Source organism: Ilyonectria robusta (assembly GCF_021365365.1).
Source record: "Ilyonectria robusta strain PMI_751 chromosome Unknown BGZ61scaffold_48, whole genome shotgun sequence".
In the NCBI taxonomy this organism is placed as follows: Eukaryota; Fungi; Ascomycota; class Sordariomycetes; order Hypocreales; family Nectriaceae; genus Ilyonectria; species Ilyonectria robusta.
In genome coordinates, this window is record NW_025764482.1 from 101,848 (window position 1) to 122,384 (window position 20,537).

General features: G+C 50.6%; 8 protein-coding genes across 8 annotated transcripts; 4 read left to right on the forward strand and 4 right to left on the reverse strand.

The window, feature by feature from the left end:
- Positions 1–945: 945 nt before the first annotated feature.
- On the forward strand, positions 946–2,892 carry BGZ61DRAFT_510746 (general substrate transporter; the record flags this gene model as incomplete). Its single annotated transcript, XM_046252079.1, has 6 exons — positions 946–1,161; positions 1,231–1,530; positions 1,591–2,016; positions 2,070–2,532; positions 2,597–2,767; positions 2,828–2,892. The coding sequence occupies 6 exons, from the start codon at positions 946–948 to the stop codon at positions 2,890–2,892; spliced, it is 1,641 nt and encodes a 546-aa protein (XP_046095032.1).
- Positions 2,893–3,742: 850 nt separating this feature from the next.
- BGZ61DRAFT_540786 (heterokaryon incompatibility protein-domain-containing protein) lies at positions 3,743–5,779 on the reverse strand (the record flags this gene model as incomplete). The annotated part of the gene is made up of 3 exons (XM_046254958.1): positions 3,743–5,002; positions 5,063–5,133; positions 5,185–5,779. The coding sequence occupies 3 exons, from the start codon at positions 5,777–5,779 to the stop codon at positions 3,743–3,745; spliced, it is 1,926 nt and encodes a 641-aa protein (XP_046095033.1).
- A 468-nt stretch (positions 5,780–6,247) lies between these two features.
- Positions 6,248–7,342, reverse strand: BGZ61DRAFT_371930 (uncharacterized protein; the record flags this gene model as incomplete). The annotated part of the gene is made up of 3 exons (XM_046242144.1): positions 6,248–6,868; positions 6,974–7,226; positions 7,296–7,342. The coding sequence occupies 3 exons, from the start codon at positions 7,340–7,342 to the stop codon at positions 6,248–6,250; spliced, it is 921 nt and encodes a 306-aa protein (XP_046095034.1).
- Positions 7,343–8,337: 995 nt separating this feature from the next.
- BGZ61DRAFT_371908 (putative sugar transporter) lies at positions 8,338–10,042 on the forward strand (the record flags this gene model as incomplete). Its single annotated transcript, XM_046242140.1, has 2 exons — positions 8,338–8,524; positions 8,598–10,042. 2 exons carry the CDS (start codon positions 8,338–8,340, stop codon positions 10,040–10,042), a joined length of 1,632 nt encoding a protein of 543 aa, XP_046095035.1.
- A 210-nt stretch (positions 10,043–10,252) lies between these two features.
- BGZ61DRAFT_568360 (family 28 glycoside hydrolase) lies at positions 10,253–11,631 on the reverse strand (the record flags this gene model as incomplete). The annotated part of the gene is made up of 5 exons (XM_046256002.1): positions 10,253–10,508; positions 10,567–10,651; positions 10,703–10,832; positions 10,886–11,311; positions 11,365–11,631. 5 exons carry the CDS (start codon positions 11,629–11,631, stop codon positions 10,253–10,255), a joined length of 1,164 nt encoding a protein of 387 aa, XP_046095036.1.
- A 2,640-nt stretch (positions 11,632–14,271) lies between these two features.
- Positions 14,272–15,436, forward strand: BGZ61DRAFT_404534 (endo alpha-1,4 polygalactosaminidase precursor). The gene is made up of 2 exons (XM_046243129.1): positions 14,272–14,755; positions 14,827–15,436. The coding sequence occupies exons 1-2, from the start codon at positions 14,327–14,329 to the stop codon at positions 15,223–15,225; spliced, it is 828 nt and encodes a 275-aa protein (XP_046095037.1). The 5' UTR covers positions 14,272–14,326; the 3' UTR covers positions 15,226–15,436.
- Positions 15,388–16,938, reverse strand: BGZ61DRAFT_540790 (FAD dependent oxidoreductase; the record flags this gene model as incomplete). Its single annotated transcript, XM_046254959.1, has 4 exons — positions 15,388–15,653; positions 15,713–16,283; positions 16,353–16,642; positions 16,695–16,938. 4 exons carry the CDS (start codon positions 16,936–16,938, stop codon positions 15,388–15,390), a joined length of 1,371 nt encoding a protein of 456 aa, XP_046095038.1.
- Positions 16,939–17,818: 880 nt separating this feature from the next.
- BGZ61DRAFT_594352 (amino acid permease-domain-containing protein) lies at positions 17,819–19,652 on the forward strand (the record flags this gene model as incomplete). Its single annotated transcript, XM_046256845.1, has 2 exons — positions 17,819–18,333; positions 18,401–19,652. 2 exons carry the CDS (start codon positions 17,819–17,821, stop codon positions 19,650–19,652), a joined length of 1,767 nt encoding a protein of 588 aa, XP_046095039.1.
- Between the last annotated feature and the right edge of the window lie 885 nt (positions 19,653–20,537).

The window sequence follows — 20,537 nt, forward strand, 5'->3', positions numbered from 1 at the left end:
CTTTCCTTTCAGAGTAAGAGAAGCATCAAAAGCTTGACTTAATTGGGCTGGCTGGTGGGGCCGGCGCGGTGGGCGAATACCAATTGCCTCCTCCTGCAATTTAGCAAGTCGTAGCTTCAATCAATGCGAGTCCCTAGGTAGGCTTCATGAATGAATGCTACTCCGTACACGCTTGTTACCTTCTAAAGCATCCAATATTTCACGCGTAATCCCTGTATATTGCCATAAGGTGTATGATCATTATCTTTCTCGTCATGCATAGTAGATGGCTAATAACTAACTCATAGGGGTATGTTCAAGTCCCAAAGAAAGGGCGAGGTTGAGACCTTCAAGCTGCCGAAGCAGTCATTCGAAATCAAAAGATATCTCGGCTGCGGAATAAGTACGGAGTACGTGATGGCTTGTTGTTCTGGGTGGCTGGAGTTACCACGCAACTTGGAGCCCCTGATACGAGCCCGGTGGATCGAGTCCGGTGGGAGGCCACCAAGTCGAGCATGAGGCTTGCGCTTATGTACAAGGGCGCTACATGATCCCGGTGGGAGAAGACATCGTTTGTGCTCGGATGACCGCCACCAGCAAAACACCGGTGGGATAATTAACTGTGATTTGCCAGTTCAAGCCCAGCTCCAAGTGCCCCGTCCATCAGGAACTGCACTACACATTGTGAGGACAAAGTCAACTGACATGTCTCGGGGCGGTAGATGAAGCGCCACCTGATCGCATTGGAGCGCTTCTGATGCTTTCCCCGCGCGACTCCAGGATTGATCTACCGTCTCCAAATCTAGCCCTTGAATCCCCGTGGGGTCAGCCCATGTGTGAGGGGATCCCGCCTTGACGAGCCACGAGTACATATATCCTATGCCGCGGACTGATCAACATGGTCCTTATTGCAGTCACGTTCGACAACTTCAACCATCCACTGTCCTCCTCACCAACTTTCCAACCATGACGAGCGACAAAGTGATTGCGACCGAACATGAGCTCGAGGATTTCGATCTCAATGATCCAAGAACTCTTGAGCTCATCCAACGCGCTCAAGATGCCGACGCAGCTGATAAGCAGCTCACCATTCGCCAAGCTCTGAAGAAGTACAAGAAGGCTGTTTTGTGGGCTGCGTTGCTCTCCGTCAGCTTGATCATGGAAGGCTACGATCTAGTCATGGTACGTCGATATGTTTAAATGCATCAATTGAAACCGCGGCGGAATCTAACCAACGGCTGCGTCTCTTAGATCGGCTCCTTCTACGGCCAAGAACAGTTTCAGCAGCACTTCGGTACATACAGCGCAGTCGAGGGGAAAAAGGTCATCACTCCCGCCTGGCAGTCAGGTCTTTCGAACTCGGCCCAAGTCGGACAACTAGCTGGTCTTTTGATCAATGCATACTCGCAGGACCGCTTCGGTGCTCGCTTGACTATGATGGTTTTCATGGCCTGGCTAGTCGGTACGATTTTTATTGTTGCCTTTGCTCCTTCTCTGTCTGTTCTGGCTTTCGGCGAGGCTCTTTGCGGCATTGCTTGGGGCGTTTTCCAGGTAAGTTATCAATCCCCAGCTCTGGAGTGCGGGCATTGCAACTAACAGATTATGACTTAGACTCTGTCTACTACCTACGCCTGCGAAGTTGTTCCCACGATTCTTCGTCCTTATGTTACCGCGTGGGTCTGTATGTGTTGGGGATTTGGAATTCTCTTGTCATCTGGCGTCGTTCGGGCGACTTTGAGTATCGAAGGTAATCTTGCATGGAAATTGCCATTCTATATCCAATGGGTATGGCCAGTGCCGTTGTTCTTTGTGGCCTATTTTGCCCCAGAATCGCCTTGGAATGCCGTTCGACGCGGCAAGATCGACCTTGCAAAACAAAGCCTGAGAAGGCTCGCGTCGGATTCACCAGACAAGGAGGGCGTGATCGAGGCGAGCTTGGCTTATATCAGGCATACGACAGCCCTCGAGAAAGCCGAGACTGGAGGAGCGTCACTTCTGGAGTGCTTCAGGGGGACCAATCTACGCCGGACAGAGATCGTAAGAACTCATTGGCATTCAACGGGAGTCAAGTAACGCTAACCTTCATCCAGAACTGTGTTGTATGGGCCGCACAAATCCTTTGCGGCAATGCCATCCTCGGCTTTGTCATTGTCTTCCTTCAAGCAGCAGGTTGGTCCGCGGTCCAATCATTCAACTTGAACATCTCCCTTTCCGCATGCTACATCATTGGTGGCATTATCTGCTGGGTTCTTTTCCCTCATTTTGGACGAGCGACAATCTACATGGCCGGCCTGGCGTTTATGTTCTGTTGCCTCATAGCCATCGGTGCCCTCGGGTGGTCAACAAGCAAAGATGCGTACCTTGCTATCGGCCTACTGTTCGTTGTTTCGACCCTTTGCAACATGATTACCATTGGACCGGTTTGCTATCCGATCGTGGCCGAGACACCATCTGGAAGACTTAGGTATAAGACGATTGTCATCGGCAGATTCGTGTATAACCTTACGGCCATCTTCAATAACGCTGTTACGCCACGCATGATCTCTGCTTCTGGTATGTCCCCTCTCCTGGATCATTATATCTTACAGAGAGCGCCGCATGCTAATTGATGATTTAGGCTGGGGTTGGGGCGCAAAGACTGGTCTTTTCTACGCTGGAACTAACCTACTCTGCTTCATCTGGTGTTGGTTCCGCCTCCCCGAAACAAAGGATCGCACTTTTGGAGAGATTGATATCTTATTCGAAAACCGCGTGCCAGCAAGAAAATTCAAGCATACCCAAGTCGACCGTAAGCACATGATCTCAAATGACATATTTACCCAGAACGCTAACTAACTTGGCCCATTAGAATTTGCCCAGTATAGTAATTATATTCAGGAAAAGGTAGGCGCAACAGTGGAAGAAGTTCAGTAACGCAGTGGCTCGCATCACGATGGGACACTCACTGGCATCGACTCGGGAGTTGTGGTCTGGCAGTACGGTCAACCGGGCCGCAACAGGGTAGAGCGTCGTTGCGAGGGCCGGCAGTCCCATGGAATGATGTATTCCCAGGAACCCATAATAAGCACACCTAGTTATGTATACCTTCATTCAGCACTGTCATAGATGCTTTGTTACCTCAGCTATTACCACACTTGTTTACCTAGAGCTGCCATTTCCACATCTTACCAAACCTATCCGAGTACATGCTTATTATGTGATTGCATTTCTCGAGTTTTATAGCAACCCAGGACCCAACACCACTGCTGGCCAATGATGTGACAACCGCGCTACCCTATATAATGCTTCCCTCATTTTTGTGGTGGCCGAGAGCTAGCACGCAAGTCTGGGACGGATGTTCTCCCTATCTTCGCTGTCGGACACTTCTGCCACGAGCTTCGGCCTGCGCCAAAATATAATCATCCCGCAGCATATCGCTCGTTGACGGTCAGCATGATCATTGACGAGATATCCTTGTATGAGATGCAAGAGCTTAGTGATGTCACGGGCTAGCTAGGTAGTGGTCTTCAAGATGCTAGTAACTCACCAGAACCGCGCTTTAAGAGTATTCAAGCACTTCACAGGCCACTGTCTGGATTCGCCGGAGCACATTGTGGAGAATGACTTCGCGATGAGCACAATCTCAACGATGGGGGACTGAATAATAGCCTTGAGGCTGAATACATTTGCATATTCTATCTGCGTCGGATTTCTCACGCGACATAACAACGGAAGCGAAGTGGCCGGATAATGCATACAAAACGCCAAAGAGATATCTAGTATTTTAGACCAAAACAAACCACTCACTGTCCGATCCTGGATTCCCAAGCCCCATGTCCATTATACCATCTACATAAGCGGGACCAACATATCTAAAACCATTAGTTAACGGCCGGATAACCCCTGCAACATCGCAGCCGTCAAACAAGACCACTATGTCACCGCCCGTCAGAGTGTGTGTCCCCATGCCCATGTAACCGCTCTCCGTCCGAAACATGGTCTGCCAGATCGAGCCGAAGATTCGCGTAATGGCCATGTTGCATCCCGCCATGAGGCCAAGGAACTCATTCTGCTGACGGCTGAGAGAGGCGTTTGGCAGGCTTGCTAATGCAGCAAAACGCGTGCGGTTTTCCGATGCAGACATATCAATCAGAACAGCTAGATAGCGTACCATGTCTTCAAATGGCACCGGGGGAGATTTGTCCGAGATATTGTTTGTCAGAACCCGTGTCATCTGCTCCATGGCTGCCTCGCGGCCAGAATATCTGGGGAGGCCCTGGACGACCGCAAGCCAGCTGCTAATACAGTCGATGAGGCTGTCAGCGTACTGCATTGTATTTTTCTCTGATCCCCCGAGAAGGCTGGTGTAGGAGTCCGTTATCCAGGGCTTTCCAACAGCAGATATCGTGTTAAGGCGGCGGCCTCTGACCGTGAGTTCCATATCACCTGGCCCAAGACGGTATTGACACTGGGTCGAATCCGAGATCTTCATGCTTTCTCTCGCACTCACAGGACAAATTGTAGGCGGGCTCGACGGGGACCATTTGCTCATGCAGCCCGAGAAGTTGGGTACCCAGGATGGAAGCCCATCGGCCCAGGCAGAAGTTTCTGTAGCCACCGACAAGAATTCAAGACTTTGATCGTAATGCAGAATGGCCTTGGCTGCTTCAGTGTAGACGACGGCTAGCGATTTTTGGTAGTCTGGTGCTGGCAACTCGTAGCCGAGCCTCTTGCATAAGCCGTACATTCCGAAGACCTTGTCCTCTGGCCTCGTAGCCTCAAGTAGCATGCCTGGTACCACCAGCAGGCTTAGAAGTGAAGTGAATTTCTCTGTGGAATTATGCTCTTCTCTCCAGCTGATCAATTCCTTGACGCGGCTATGGAATTCGAGATATGATCGCCAGTGCCGCGCCAAAGGGTTGACGTCGAGCTTGGAGTAAGGAATCTTAGTGAAGTCGGCGCCCATCACAACAAGTTCAAATCGTATGAGATGAGCACCGCAGTAGAACATGACCTGTTTGGCGAGGGCAACCTCTTGCACCACCTAGGCGGGCTGCTGTTAGTCGCGTATGTCCTGCTAGATGATCATTTTGTGTCTACTTACCCAAGTGCGCCTGAACCACTGTAGGCGAAAGACACCGTGCAATTTCCCATATGGAAACTCGGGAGTCGCCGCTGTTAACTCTGGTTTAGTCGCCAAGTTTTAACAAAGTCTGGGGTACTTACTCAACGCATCATCAGCCAGCCTGTCATACTTCTTTCGGAATACCTCCCCGACATTTGCTCCAATCATGGCAAGTGATAGACTTTTCAGAGACTTGCAAGCTATATCGGAGGCTGCATCGCCCTCGCCCAAGTGCACATTCACCTGGGTGGCGTTCCTGTAAATCTGGTCCATCATGGCTACTTGCAAGCCCCGCTCCTTGAGCGCGTCGGGAGCATTAGACTGGTTGATACAGATTGAGTCAACCCAGATATGCCTTCCAAGCTTGCCACGCAGCATTCGACGCAGCGCAGCGGCGCAGTTGGCGGTGATGTTGAGCGACTGGCCGTCGATGACGATTTCCTCGGAGAGCGTCGAGTCGCCCCAGCAATACGACAGTGCAAAATACTCCGGGGGACTGTGGATAGAGGCTTCGATGAGAGATCCACGCAGCCGAATCTGGCTGTAGTCCCCGTTGGCATCTCTGAAACTGTTCTGGAGGCGAAGGATCCGGAAGTTGGACGCGTCTTTGAGCGGAGTGTACTCAAAAGGACCGCCGCTGCTCTCGCCGATATCTGGTGTGTTAGAGCGCCCAATGAGGCGCCTGAGCCGGTTCATGGCGAGGCTATTTTTACAGATACTTAGGTGACGGAGGGAACTGATAGTTGCAGTTGGAGAGAGACGCGGGCACCAAAAAGTTCAAAGTCGTTCGGGATAATTGATGACCCATGCCAAGTTATCCCCACCTACAGTCACGTCAGCTTCTGGCACAAGCGGCTTGGCAGACAGCTTCCCCACATAATGCAAGGCGAATGTACAAATTAGACTGATGAAGTTCAACCACTTGTTTTTAATTATAGTGTTGTGAAACATAATTTGGATACGATATTAAGAAATTAGACATGATTTCGGCGTATGAAAAAGATAAGCTTGAAACCCAAACTTGGGCGTTCGCAATGGTAAAATATACAATGAAAATGCAGTAATTTCAAACATGAGATTCTCTCATCAAGGGATTTATTGATACCATGTAGGCTTAATTCTTTTCATAATGTTGAGTAAAGCTAAAGAAAGAAAATCTCCCTACTATCTAGTTACCCTTGTTAACATATCTGTAATCTGTTTAGCTAACAAGTCATGGATAGGGTATGTTGGATGCAGATCGTTCAGCCATAGATACTGGTTAACAGAATACAGGCAGCCTGGCAGTTGTGTATCGACCGCTTCAGTGCCCATCGCATAGGCCTCGCAAAATCCCGTTGTTTCACAATAGATTGCCGTTTCTGGGAACATCGTCGCGTCATCCATAACGCTAGAGAACAGCGCGTGCGTGTTGAATACAAAAACGGACGCATCTGGCCTGTTGTGCCGTAAGTCATTCGCGAGCTTAGACAGGCCATCATTCCAGGCTTGTATGTGGATACTCTCCCGTCCAGAGGCGGGCCGGCCCTGGCGCGTTGTCAAGGGGGAGCGGTCGATTGGGGGCACGAGGAGGAAGAGAAAATGTCGGCCATTGGCCGCGTAGATCGTGTCGATGAGGGAGGCGTAGATGGCGAGGTACTCATCATAAACAGATGGGCTCTCCTTGGCATAGGAGAGGCCTGCATCGTTGATTCCCAAAAAGAAAGTGAAAAGTGTCGAACATGTTTCCCAGGAGTCGTGCTCTGGAGTCGGTCCTCCAGAGGCGGATAAATCCAGGACAGATTTCTCCACCCCAACGCTACCGGACCTCGGAGCTCTCTCTTCATGGAGAGACTGGGCCCGGGGTTCTATGCGCAGTCCCGCGTAAAGAGGTATGAATAAGTCCTTCACCTGCTGTTCGAGGCTGAGATACTCTGGGTGAATTGGGTGTATTAAGGAGCTTGCAACAGTGGCTCCTCCACAAGCGAGGTTGAAGGTCTTGATGAACGATTGGTTGTATTTCGTGGTCAATTGCCTGATCCAGTTAGGTCCGTTAGAGGATGTATGACCGTAGTATGGCTCGTTCGGATTGCCTAGAGGGTTCACAGCGTTGGGTTGGGGCCCTGCTATTGCGTCAAAGCCTGTGGTTGTGTACGAATCGCCACTGTGTTTCGCCACAGACGCAGATTGTCAATTGTTGGTCTCCAAAACGGTAGTTAAGTGCAAATCTTACAAGGAAAATATTGTCTTCATAGACTTCCATCCTGGCCAAGACCTCATATCGAGAGCCGATGGCACGACAGTGGGCTGTTGAGCTGGCATCACTTTTTTGAGGCGAAGAGCCCGACTGAGAGAGAATGCGGTTTACTCCTTTCGTGTCTATGGACAAATTGGCCCGAGATATCGATCCCACGCTCTCCAGCTGGCCGAACTTGCGAGAGCCGTAAGAAATGCCTAGCCGTAAGGGATGCCTCCGAGGCTAGCACCGATCTCGGGTCAAGGGAAGTCTGCCAGTCTTGAGTTGAAGTGATTCATCATCTTGTTGACAACCTATCATCCAATGACGGCTGGCCGATAGAAGATCAGGCCAGGCCACGTAGTAAGCCCGGATCGGTTAATCGGCACGTTTGTAGATATCCACGAATTTTCGTTAGTCGGCACGTTGTCAGATATCCATGAACTGTGGCTAATCCTATGGTGTCCAATGGCCAGACTCTGCTAGATCACACTGCGACCACCAACCCAACCCTTCATGCAGGAATCTTGACGGGGGTTTATCCATAGGGCTGGTGTCTGAGAGTCACGTCGTGAACACGCACTGGATATCGCCGATAAGACACGGAAGAAGGCCTTCCGTGATTCTCTTGGAACTAGTGCGCCTACTTCACCCATGGCCTAACCCTCAATGAACGCGGGGCCCCGCGTCGAGACCCCACGCCCGCCTAGTGTTGGGATTGTCGATCTCAAACCAAGCCGTTTCTGGAGCGGGAGACCTCCCTCCGCACCTTTGCACTTCCTTTCCTGTGAATTGTATGATGCTGGGCGGTTCCGAATATGTTTGTTACTATCCAATCACTTATATGGACTCTCTCTCTCTATTGAATAGCATCCTACTAGGTGATGAATGCTTCCTGCTATTAATATGCGAGCCGTTCCGCGGATATTTTGTCTGGCTCGTAGCGACTATTAGCAATCAATGGTTACGTGAAGACTCACTCATATTGACCCATCACAACCTTCTTATTCACTTGATAACTTGGTGTTGGTCAATCGTCATGGCTAAGACGGAGGCTGATAGAGAACCTAGCCCTGCTGTTGCCCATGTTGACGACAACAACCACGAGGTCAAGACCCAGAATGTCTTCAGCGTCGAGCTTGTCGATGCCATTGCCAAGGACAACCCATCCGCCTGGTCGCCGCACATGATCAGGCTGTACATGGTCATGGTTTTGGTCACGCTTGGTATGTTCTTCCTCCCACTCGTCTACGTCGTGGCTACATTTACCAACTCGTCACTTGCTTTCTCAACTTATAGCCAACTGTATGAATGGCTACGACGGCTCCGTTATGAGCTCGCTCAACGCCATGGCCCCCTTTCATGCCTTCTTTGACGTCGCCATGGATGGATCCGACATTGGCCTCATCTTCGCCATGTATAGTGTCGGCCAGATCTTAGGCTGTCTCTTCTCAGCACCAGCAGCTGACATTCTCGGCCGCCGCTTCGGCATGTGCTGCGGTAGCACCGTCATCGTCGTCGGCACGATCATCCAGGCGACGACCAGCACGATCGGCGGCTTCATGGGCGGCCGTCTATTGGTGGGCCTAGGCGTTACCATCGTTACAACGGCAGCTCCCGTTTACTTAATTGAGATGGCATACCCCAGTTGGCGCGGCATTGGCGGCGGACTGTTCAATGTGTGTGGCTGGTATGTTGGAGCTCTGACGGCGTCGTGGACGACTTACGGCACGGGCTACATCTCTAACGACTGGAGCTGGCGAATTCCCGTCATAATCCAAGCGGTGCCGGCCGCGGCGGCGATGATAATTGTGTGGGTGCTACCGGAGAGTCCTCGGTGGCTCATGATGCACGACAAGCCAGAAGAGGCGCGCCGGGTGCTGGTCAAGTACCACGGCGAGGGCCGCGAGGACTCGGCTGTTGTCCTGCTCGAGATGAACGAGATCCAGGCGTCCATCGACTACGCACGCGAACTCAAGGGCAGCCAGGTATGGTACGACTTCCGCATCCTAGTCAACTCGCGGCAGTCGCTGTACCGCATGTGGCTGGTCCTGCTCGTCACTGTCTTCTCGCAGTTCATCGGAGGTTCCATCAGCTACTTCATGCCCGTCATCTACGAGAAGCTTGGCATCACCAGCTCGCGCCAGCAGTTGCTACTCAACGCCATCAGCACCGTCGTGTCCTTTGTTAGTGGCCTCGCTGGTTCCTGTACCGTCGACTGGTTTGGCCGCCGTCAGCTCTTTCTTTGGGGTACCTTTCTGACGGGGTGCGCATACCTGGCCATGAATGTAATTGCCGCCCGTTCTGAGGGTAGCGTCTCGACGGCTATGGGCTACACCTTTATCGTATTCAGCTTTCTTTACGGCGTCTTCTGGTCCTTCTGCTGGACACCACTGCAGTGTCTATATCCGACCGAGGTGCTGCGCAACGACATGCGTGTCAAGGGCATGTCCGCTCAGGGCCTCCTGGCCGGTTTGGCCGGCTTTATCAACATGTATGCTACTCCTGTCGCACTTGCCAACATCGGCTTCTGGACCCTGACCATCTTCTTGGTCTTACACTTTGTCGAGTTGCTGGCTATGTACCTCACCGTCGTTGAGACCAAGGGTCGCTCGCTGGAGGAGATCGAGTCCATTTTCCTCGCGCCCAACCCGGTCAAGGTGTCACTGCAGAAGAAGGAGGTTATTGTGAGGAGGGGTGTTGGCGTTAAGGGCGAGGCTGTTCTCGGTGACGAGAATACTTAAATTATGAGTGTCAACTTGCAATAATAGTAGTCGCAGAGTTACTATAGTGTGTATCCTGAATCTGGTGATTGTATTGATCTCAGATGCCTCCATGTTGCATATACTATAGGCCGCAGATACACTACACATAGCGGAGCGTTCATTCCACTTTGCCGTAGCAGTCAATGCGATAATCCACCCCCTTATTTTCTCGAGAGGGGTTTATGTCATCTAAGAACAGCCTCCAACCACACTCGGCACGTTCTGGCAGCTGGCGTACGTCTTGCCTCCAGTGACTTTCACGTTAGACCACGTCCAGTTGGAGCACGATCCACTGCCACAGACAACAACGACATCGTACCCAGAGCTAGCGACAGCACCGGTTCCGGCAATGTCCTTGACGATGAGGCCCGTGATGGGAATGCCAGTGGTTGGGTCTCCGTGGAGGTCGCCACCGTCGTAGTTCTGCTCAATCAGGATGCCATATCTGCGCTCAATGTTAGCATCGAAACTTGAGACATGGGTTGAATTAGAGGAAGCCATACTTGGAGATGGACTGGAGCGTGATCCCGGAGTATGTCACCCCGGAGATGGTGCCCGTATCGCCCGCGCTGGCCTTGATGCGGATTCCTAGGATGATATTAGATGAGTTTGCTTGTGTTAGATGGATATTGCTCCTACCGTTCACAGAGTTCTTCACAACGTTGTTAGAGAACGTGACAGAGCTGACAGTGTTGTCGGAACGGCCTCCCACGCTGCCGATGGACAGACCGTGACCACCAGAGCATGTACCTCCGGAGAATGTGATATCCTAAACAAGTCAGAACATGAAGATACCGAGTTGTTAAACTGAAATGTTCTTACAGTTCCCGAGTTGACAGCCACGCAGTCATCCTGGTTGTAGACATTGGCTCCAGTGATTGTCACACCTGTGCTAGTGCCAATGTCGAAGCCGTCCGTGTTATGGCCAAGTGCACCAGTATCACCAGCGCTGTTATCAATCGTCATGCCCGTGATGGTCAAGTCTGTGCATCCACTGATGCTGACAGCCTGCACGGGGGTGTTTTGGATGTGAAGGTTGGTGATGGTCGAGGACGTCAGGCTGTGGGCATAGAAAAACTTTGGCTTCGTCTTTCCGCCGTTGCCGCCCTCGCCATCCCAGTACTGAGCACCGCCGCCTTCAAGGTACGCGCCGCTGGCGCCCTCGATGGTGATCTTGTTGCCCTTGATTTGGAGCAGGGGGCCAGCCCATTCCTTGTAACCCCAAGACGTCTTGCCTTGGAAAATGACCTAATTTTCGTGATTAGTACCGGTTTTGGGCTAAGCACCAGACGGCATCTTACATGGGTGTTGTCTGCCAAGTTAGACAAGTCCAAGGTAGTCCCAGACGGAACAGTGATGCCCGAGAGCACAATAGTGGCGCAGGACGCCTGAGACTTGCTCGCCGAGGCATATCCAGACGAGCCGGAGAACGTGCAGCTCGTCGCTCTCTTGTCGATGGAAGCGTCAGGAGCAGCAGTAATCAGAGGCGCAGCGACGGGTTCAGCCAAAGGAGAAGCTGCCGCAATCGCCGCAAAGGCGAGCACTAGGGTGGAGGTTAGGGAAACCATTGTCAATGTTGAAAATGCGAAGTCTCTTGTGATGCAGAAGAATTAAGAACCGATAGAGTCGGCGATGACTTCGTCTATTATATACTGCGTTTTCTACCTTGACCCCGATTGTTTCGTACAGGCGTTCTGTTTCCGATCCCCGTTCAATACGGCAGTCTTGAATTCCTCCAATGGTTCATCACGAACATACTGAGGGGCTGAGTGAAAAGAGTAAAGGAAGGGATAGTACGCCGTGCCGTGACTGCCGAGACCACGCCAGAACTAGGACGGGATTATAGAAAAGGCACCAATGCAATATGCCGAAATTGCCGAATTTGTGACAAGGCAGGAGTGTAATGGGATAGGACTCTTGATGGGTCGTCATCAGCCCTGCCCGGAACATTGCTCCTCTGTTAAGACTCCACGAGTCCTATAGGTGACCCGGATATGTGTGCAGTCATTGAGGCTCTGGGTCTTGGCAATATGGCGATCTGACAACCGAATTAACCGCCTTGGCATGATGCAGAAGAAACAGAATCAATCGAAGTCGGTCGCACAACCCTCACCGAATAAAGATTGAACCGCGTGGTGAAATGAAAGGGGACGGTAAATGCCTGTTCGGGATACTGGGCTGCGGATGACGGTCTCTCATTGGTGGTAAAATAATATCCCGGCGTTACGGTTACGCGTACCTTAAGTTAGGAGCCTCACTGTCCGTTCTCAAATTGGAGATAGATGTGACGATCCGTGTCAGTCCTAAGGGTATAGCGTAGGCAATACGGGGTTCTGTACGTGATCGAAGTGTGACCAGGATGTCGGCTGGTGAGCAATGTAGGTCACGGATCTGGGATGGTAAGATTGCAGTCTTTCGGCAACCAGTTCTATTGATAGCTGGGAAGTGAAGAGCTGGGTTCTAAGCAACGCAAATGTACAGGGTCAAGCTTTGGACAATATTTATCCTGAACAACTGGGACTGGGTTCTTAATTGCAGTGAAAGAGATTGGGATTATTTCGGTCCAGACTTGAAACAATCACTGAGCACCTATTCGACCAGCGATTTGCCGTATTGACAGGCTCAGACTAGAGCTGTAAATAACTATGGGTACCCACAGGCGGGGTACCCATTTTAAGCTTATAGATACTGATGTGCTGTAAACTGCTACCCACAGCTACCCGTGGATAGTTTGGGGGGTGGCAAACAGCAGCCTACTACTACCTAGTTTATTAGAAATTATATATAAAACCAAAATACTCCTAATTTAAATTCCGTATGTATCTTGTTTAATTTAAATTCTATATATATCCTATTTGAGATTCTGCTGATATTTTATTTTATTTTATATAATTTTTATATAGTATTTTTATTTTCATACTTAATAAATCTACCTACCCTAAAACAATTTTCTATCCTTATCTACCTACGGGTACCCGTGGGCGCCCATGGGCACCCAATTTTACGCCCTATTCCAGACTACCTTACATTCAACATAACCGCTCCGTTCCGTAGAAAGCCAGTAATAGCGAAGAAATCATCGTCAGTGACGTTACTCGGCCCATAGACTTCCAATTACAACCCAAGACTATTCCATTTCTGTCATGCTAGGGAAGAGGTTTTGGAGCGAAGATCCATTGAATTTTATGTTGTGGAGCGAGCAACTGGTCTACTGAAGTTCGTCGTCACTCGCGCCACACATGAGAGACACTTATCAGACTCCAGAGTGCAGCTCAGAGGGTCATGTCTAATGGATGCTAGTGCTCGATCATCTCTCTCGAGAAAAGAAATATCTGATGGGTGTTAGTTGACACCTCAACGCCATGAGTACTTGTCACTAATGTGATACGCCAGAGCAAACACTGATGTTTGTTTATTCTGGTAATATGATAGTGCACACAAGCTCAACACAGATCCTTCGTATCCTCAAACGTATAATTGACAGCAATGACCTTGAGAGTTTGCAGAAGGACTTTGAAAATCTGGCTCTTTGCCCCAAGCAGCTAGTTGTGCCCACCTCGTATAACCTACCATATGGAGACTAAAATCATATAGGTACAACATTACTTAATACAATCCGGTCATTTCAATGGGCGAGGGGCATAGTCAGTATGACAAGGTTCGCCTCGATAGATATTGAGGGGTCATGAGGAGGCCCTTTTGTCCACAGCGAAATTACTTTTTGCTCAAATAATCTTGTTTCGCAATGCGACTGGAAGAATGAATGCGATGGCAGTTGAAGATTTTGACCGCCAATACCGTCGCCTGTCATGAATATCACGCACATACGAGATGAGATCGTCCGGGATGATACCAGCAAGACGGATGTTCCTGTGGCATGGCCAGCTTCTAAAATCACGTCATCTCGTCATGCCAAGCGTTTCAGCCCAGCAGAGTGTAGTCAGATTGCAAACAGCTCACTGAGTGCAGTATGAGACAGCTTGGAATGGCTGCTATTTGAGCCTGCAAAACACGTTCAATGTTGATAAATAAATTAAACCTGCTGTTTTAAATTTTTAGCTCTATTCACATTCACACGCCATGCTGTTCATCATGAACTCCGAAGGTGGAATCACTGGAATGTTATTGTCCCATTGCGGATCACCTGACGCAAACGACTCAGCCTCAGTGGGGCGCAATACGAATACTTAGACCACCATGCGGACGCTCTTCTCTCCAGCCCCGCGCGTGCTGGCATCCTACTAACTCTGAAGCTCATTCATCATGTCCGCCCAAGATCTCCCCATCAATGAACAGACTGACCCACAGAGGCCCTGGGTCCCGGCCGTGGGAACGTCATGGCAGATTGTGCTCAACTCATCGCTCGATATCGACCCGAGACATCCGTCCGTCACTCCCGACGTAGAGGTCTTCAACATCGACCTCTTCGACAACTCGGCCCAGACTATCGCTGCACTGCACAGCCTGAACAAAAAGGTCATCTGCTACTTTAGCGCGGGAACGTTCGAGGAATGGCGTCCTGATGCCAGCGAGTTCGCCAAGTCGGATCTCGGCAAGGCCATGGACGACTGGCCGGGCGAGAAGTGGCTGGACCTGAGGAGCGAGAACGTCCGTAGCATCATGGCCAGGAGAATCAAGCTCGCGGCGGAAAAGGGCTGCGACGGCATCGATCCAGACAATGTGGACGGTTATGTAAGTTCATCATTTGCCCTACATGCCTCCTGGCGGCGCACCATGTGGATCTGCCGACTAAGTCTCCGCAGTCCAATAACAACGGCGTTGGCCTGAAGAAAGCCGACTCGATTGATTTCATCAAGTTCTTGTCACGCGAGGCGCGCAAGTATGGACTCAGTATCGGACTCAAGAACGCAGGCGAGATCATCCCCGACGTCATCGACGTTGTCGACTTCCAGGTCAACGAAGAGTGTGTCAAGTACAACGAGGGTGAGACGTTTGGGGCTTTCATCAATGCTGGCAAGGCCGTCTTCCACATCGAATATCCCCGTGGCGCCCCGGGTTCCGTGAGCGCAAAGTCGAGGGGGAAGATTTCTGGCGCCAAGGGGACGGAGGGGTTCAGCACCCTGCTGAAGACGATGGATCTGGATGGGTGGGTGCAGTTCTGTGACGGGCAGCAGTTCACGACGAAGACAGATTCCTCATAGGAGATATCTTGAGGATTAAACTGGGGGTGCATTAGTTGTGAGAAGCCATCTTGCGAGTTTGTTCCCTATCTTTACCCATAAAGATTTCACATTTTGTCCTTATGCGCGGCTTGCAATGCGTATAAAACATACAAGGTCAACGGACCATCGAACCGTTGAGGTTTACAATTTAGCAGTTGAAGGGATGCTATTGTATAGATCCATGACAAAGTTCTCGGTGTTTGACAACCGTTCTGAGGTCTCTTCAAACACTCTTGGCAGCCCTGTCTCCTCGAAGCCGCACCCGCTCAGCACCATTTGACTGATGCCCTTGGCGCTCAAGAAGATCTGAGGCATCCCGTGGCCCGTGAAGCCTCCCATGATGAACATGTTCTCCCGACCTGGAATGCGTCCAATCCTTGGAAGCCTATCTGACGAGTATCCCATGACTACAAGGAAAGGTTAGCTGAGGTGCCCGTGTGAACTAAAGGAGGGGAGCTCAACGCACTTCCGGTCCAGACCTGATCCGTTCTTGCACCACTGGATTCCCATCCTCTGAAATGATGCTGCATATAGCCATCGAAGTAGTGCTTAGCACCTTGAATAAGCCCACTGTCATCAACGTTACCATACCAATCTTCGAGGCGCTGCAAGTATGCCCTCCGAGCTCCTCCTACAACAATGCTGCCATCTTTGCGAGGAATGAGATAGTCGAAGTCCCATTCATTGAATCGAATCGTGTAGGTATTGGGTAGGAGAGGCGGGCTGTCAGGGGACACGATGCGACTGCATATCGCACGATAGGGTATGATTTTATCATGATACTCTGGTAACAAGGCTGCTGTGTATGCATTCGTTGCCATAATGACTTGCTTCGCACGGACGGTGCCTCGCTGAGTGTTGATCACCCAGTACCCCTGGCTATCTTGGGTAGAAGATATTGATTGGACGGGTGTATTAGTCTGCAGATTGATGCCATTTGCGACTGCGTGAGAAAACATGTGGTGAATCATCTTATACGGCCAAACATGGCCTGCAGTGTAGCTAAATGCTCCCTTGGCACCCTTAACACCGGAAATCTGGGACGTATTAAATATTAGCGCCATTAATTTAGGGAATTATAGAGAATGGGCTTTTCTATTTCTTACCATCTCGGCATCTTTGCCATGCATATAAAATGCGTTGCGAGTGACGTCGACACCTGCCGCAAGAAGGCTATCATAGCCTGCCTTGATGGATGCATTGTGTAGCTCGGATAGCTGAACATCGACAGCCCTCGTGACAAAGTATTCGCAATCGGCGCCGGACTCCTTTGCAAATGTTTCTACAGCCTTGGCATTGGCAAACTCGAATTCCGCGACCTCTGTAGCAGCCGCGATACCAAATTTTGACGCCAAAAAGGCAGTCATGTTATACACGTCTGGTTTCATGTGCCCACCTACACGCAAAGGATTAGGAGGTTTGAGTGAATAAAATAAACGTTGATCTACCATTTCGTCCTGTGGCGCCAGAACAAAGCTCTCGTGCCTCGAGGACAAGTACACTCTTGCTCCGGCCGTGCTCTGACGCGAGGATGTGACTGACCAGCGACCCGCCCGAGAACCCGGCTCCAATGATGGCGATATCTGTCGTCTGAGGAATGCCCTCTGGGGAGCGATAGGTGTCAAGTCTCCCAGGTGATGACCTCCAAAAGGATGGCATCCCGTTGGGATGTGGGTATGGTCTTGGCGGCATGATGGAAGAGAGAACGAAGATGGCTGTGAAATGAAAGATACGAAGCCAAGATTTAGACTCGGTTGATTAACCTAATCTAATTGCTATCAATGTCTCCGGAAAATACGTCTCATATATGTCTTATCAAAGGAATCGCTAGCAGAGCCTTCGGTGTCTGGCTGCCGGGACGCATGCCTCGTGGACCCATCTTCAATGTATCAGTAGAACGACGCGATATCTGGCCAAGACAATGAAAACGAGACTCTTGCTGAATACGGGCAAGTAAACGAAGGTGTGGACCTGTGTCTCTTGGCAATGGCGGCCAATGCGGTGGCCGACACCGGACTTTACCGGTGGCTGCATGGTTTCCTCAATGCCGACTCTCATTGGAATAAAAATCTGGGGTTGTGAGTTCAACATGAAGCCATTGTGGAGTTGGAACTTGACTGAATCAGGCAACGCAGAGAGAGGTGCATTTGTACTAAACCTCTAATGGCAATAGTGCCTATCACTCACCAGGGTAGATTTGGACTTGCTAAGAGCGACACTGCCATTCGTCGAAACAAGCAGGGGCCGATAAACCGACTGGCCCCCCCCAGCCAACTGGGAAAAGTAGAATGTTCATCTACTCGAGTCGTTTTACGAAGCTCAAGCTCTGGAATCGACATGAGAAAAAAGCACGTCTCCCCAGATTCTCGAGAAGGGTGGAGAACCCCGCAGATAAGCTTCTCATCTATGCCCCAGTTATGATATGTGATGACCTACTTATAGGCCTGATCATCCCTTCACTTCGTTCAACCTCCAACCACCACTCAACTCGAGACGTTTGTCCTTGCAAAGTTACATTTACGTCGATTCTCAGATTGAGGACTCCAATTTTTTTTTTTCACGCTCGGCAGCAATGGCGACCGTCTCTCCTTTCCCAGACAAGGAATTGGCGGGTGACGATATCAGGAAGTCAGCCGAGTTTGGTGTCCAGGAGGCTACTCAGCAACACCAAACACGCCGTGGTCTATCCCCTCGCCATGTGCAGCTCATGACCATTGCGGGAGGAATTGGAGTCGGTCTGTTTGTGGGCGTAGGCTCCGTTCTACGTGACGCAGGACCACTTCCACTCTTCCTTGGCTACTTCATCTATGGTGTCTTCTTCATCTGGCCTACGTGTCTGAACGTCGCTGAGATGGTGGCATGGCTTCCTGTCCGCGGTTCCATCTACGAGCTTGCGAATCGCTTCGTTGATCCTGCTCTCGGTTTCGCCATGGGCTGGACCTACTTTTTTGCCGGCACCATGCTCGTGTGCACTGAGTACTCCGCTGTCGCAACTGTCATGGAATATTGGAATACGTCTATCAATCCGGCCGTGTGGATTGCCATGTCAATGGCCATCTGCTACTTTCTCAATATGGTTGCAGTCAAGTAAGTACATGCTCCCCGGAGCCATGATCCTCTCTAGTTCGATTTCTCTAACGAGCTGAAACAACAGGTGGTACGGCGAAACAGAGTTCATTATGTCTTCAACAAAGGTCCTCTTGCTTATCGGCTTGGTTATGGCAACTCTCGTTACGATGGCTGGCGGCAACCCACAAAACGACGCGTACGGCTTCCGCAACTGGTCCAACGGCGATTTTATACACTCGTATTATGCCGATGGCGCTACTGGCATGTTTCTGAGCATCTGCATTTCCGTCCGATACGCCGTCTTTACCATGCCTGGGCCCGACATGATCGCCCTCGCCGCTGGAGAGATCCGAAACCCTCGCAAGACCATTCCCAACGTGGCCAGGATGGTGCTGGCTCGCGTCTTTGGCATCTATCTGATCGGTGTCCTTGCAGTGGGAATTCTTTGCAACTCACGAGATGCCCGGCTCTTGGGAGCCATTGCATCGGGACAGTCTGGTGCAGCAGCATCGCCTTGGGTAGTGGGCCTTCTCAATCTGGGGATCGAAGGCTTTCTCCCCGGCTTCATCAACTTCCTCATTCTGCTTTCGGGGTTATCATGTGGCAATGCCTTCCTCTACAGTTCAAGCAGAACGCTCTACTCCCTGGCTCAAGATGGACAAGCGCCAAAGATTTTCCTCGAGTGCACTGAAGTTGGCGTGCCATGGGTTGCAGTAACTGCGATCACCGTCATCTCATGTCTTTCTTTTCTCGTGGCTTCAAACGGCTCCTACGTCGTCTTTAGCTGGTTCGTTGGACTGACGACGGTGTCCCTGTGTGCCAACTTCACAGCAAAGGCCTGGGTCTTCATTGGGTGGCGCCGAGCACTCAAAGCTCAAGGATACGCCCTCGTCGGGAAGAACAACATCAACCAACGTCCCTGGCTTTCCAAGCTGGTCCATTCCAAGCCGCCGGCGAGTGAAATCACCGAGGACACCATTGTTTTCCCCTACATTGCTCCTTGTGGCACCTGGACACCCTACATGAACTTGTTTCTTGGTAGCACGGTGTGCATTTTTATCGGCTTCGATGTATTCGCTCCATTCTCATATCGTGGCCTGATTACAAACTACTTTGGGCTACTCTGGTTCTGCTTCATGTTTCTATTTTGGAAGGTATACAAGAAAACCAAGTTTGTAGTGGCAGCAGACGTGGATATTTACGCCGCAGGACGCAAGCAGGCGGTTGACGAAGAGTGCCGTCACTGGGAAGATGGGTCCTCCGCCGAGAGCGAGTACGAACAACTTAAGCAGGTTAATGTTTTCGTCCGTGGATGGAAGAAGTTTTGGGGAAACTGAACGAATTGTAGTACTAGAATGCTCGTATATGAGTATACCTAGGTCACTCTTTTCAGTGAATTCAATCTTATTCATCATATTTTCCCTCATCTGCGCTTCACGGCCATAATCCTAATTGATCGGGTTCAACCAGGATCACCGATATCGGATAACCGGAAATACTGTAATTGCGGCCATCTTTATCACCGACTCCGCCCACTGTCATTTAGCTAACTGCTTATCTGTGAAGCTAAGGATTCAAGTGTGAGATTTTAGTTACTTATTTCTGCCCATCTTCTTGCCCATTCTCCCAATTACAAACCTGCTGTGTCCCCCCTCAAACACGCAACTGAGTCCTTTACACCTTGTTTCGACAATTCCCATCACTGGCCTCGCCAACACCATGCCATGCAAGGCTCCACACCGTAAATCGCGCAACGGTTGTCTCCGTTGCAAAGCCAGGAGAGTGCGTCGATGCTCGAATCCACTCTCCTTCCAGGGTCCTCCAATTGAATGAAGGCTAACTAACTCATTCCTGCAGGTCAAATGTGATCAAAGAACCCCGACATGCGCTCGTTGTGCGGATCGTGGCCTCCACTGCCCGGGTTACGTGCTAAACCTGCGGTGGGCGCCACAAAACCAACTTCAGGCGCAATCGTCTACCATTTCCGACGCTCATCATGATGAGCAAAGACTGGTCAATAGCGGCAGGGCTCAAAATCAGGGCGATGCTTTAGATGCCAACTTGAATACCCACATGTCAACGGGGTCTTGGTATAGTGATTCAACTCCAAGCCAAACATACACATCTCCCACGTCGGAGCTACCCTATCAACTTAGCCACTGGAACTTTGCGACGCCGCTAGACTCTTTCTTCACACAGCCCTCCTACAGCTCGTTCTTTGA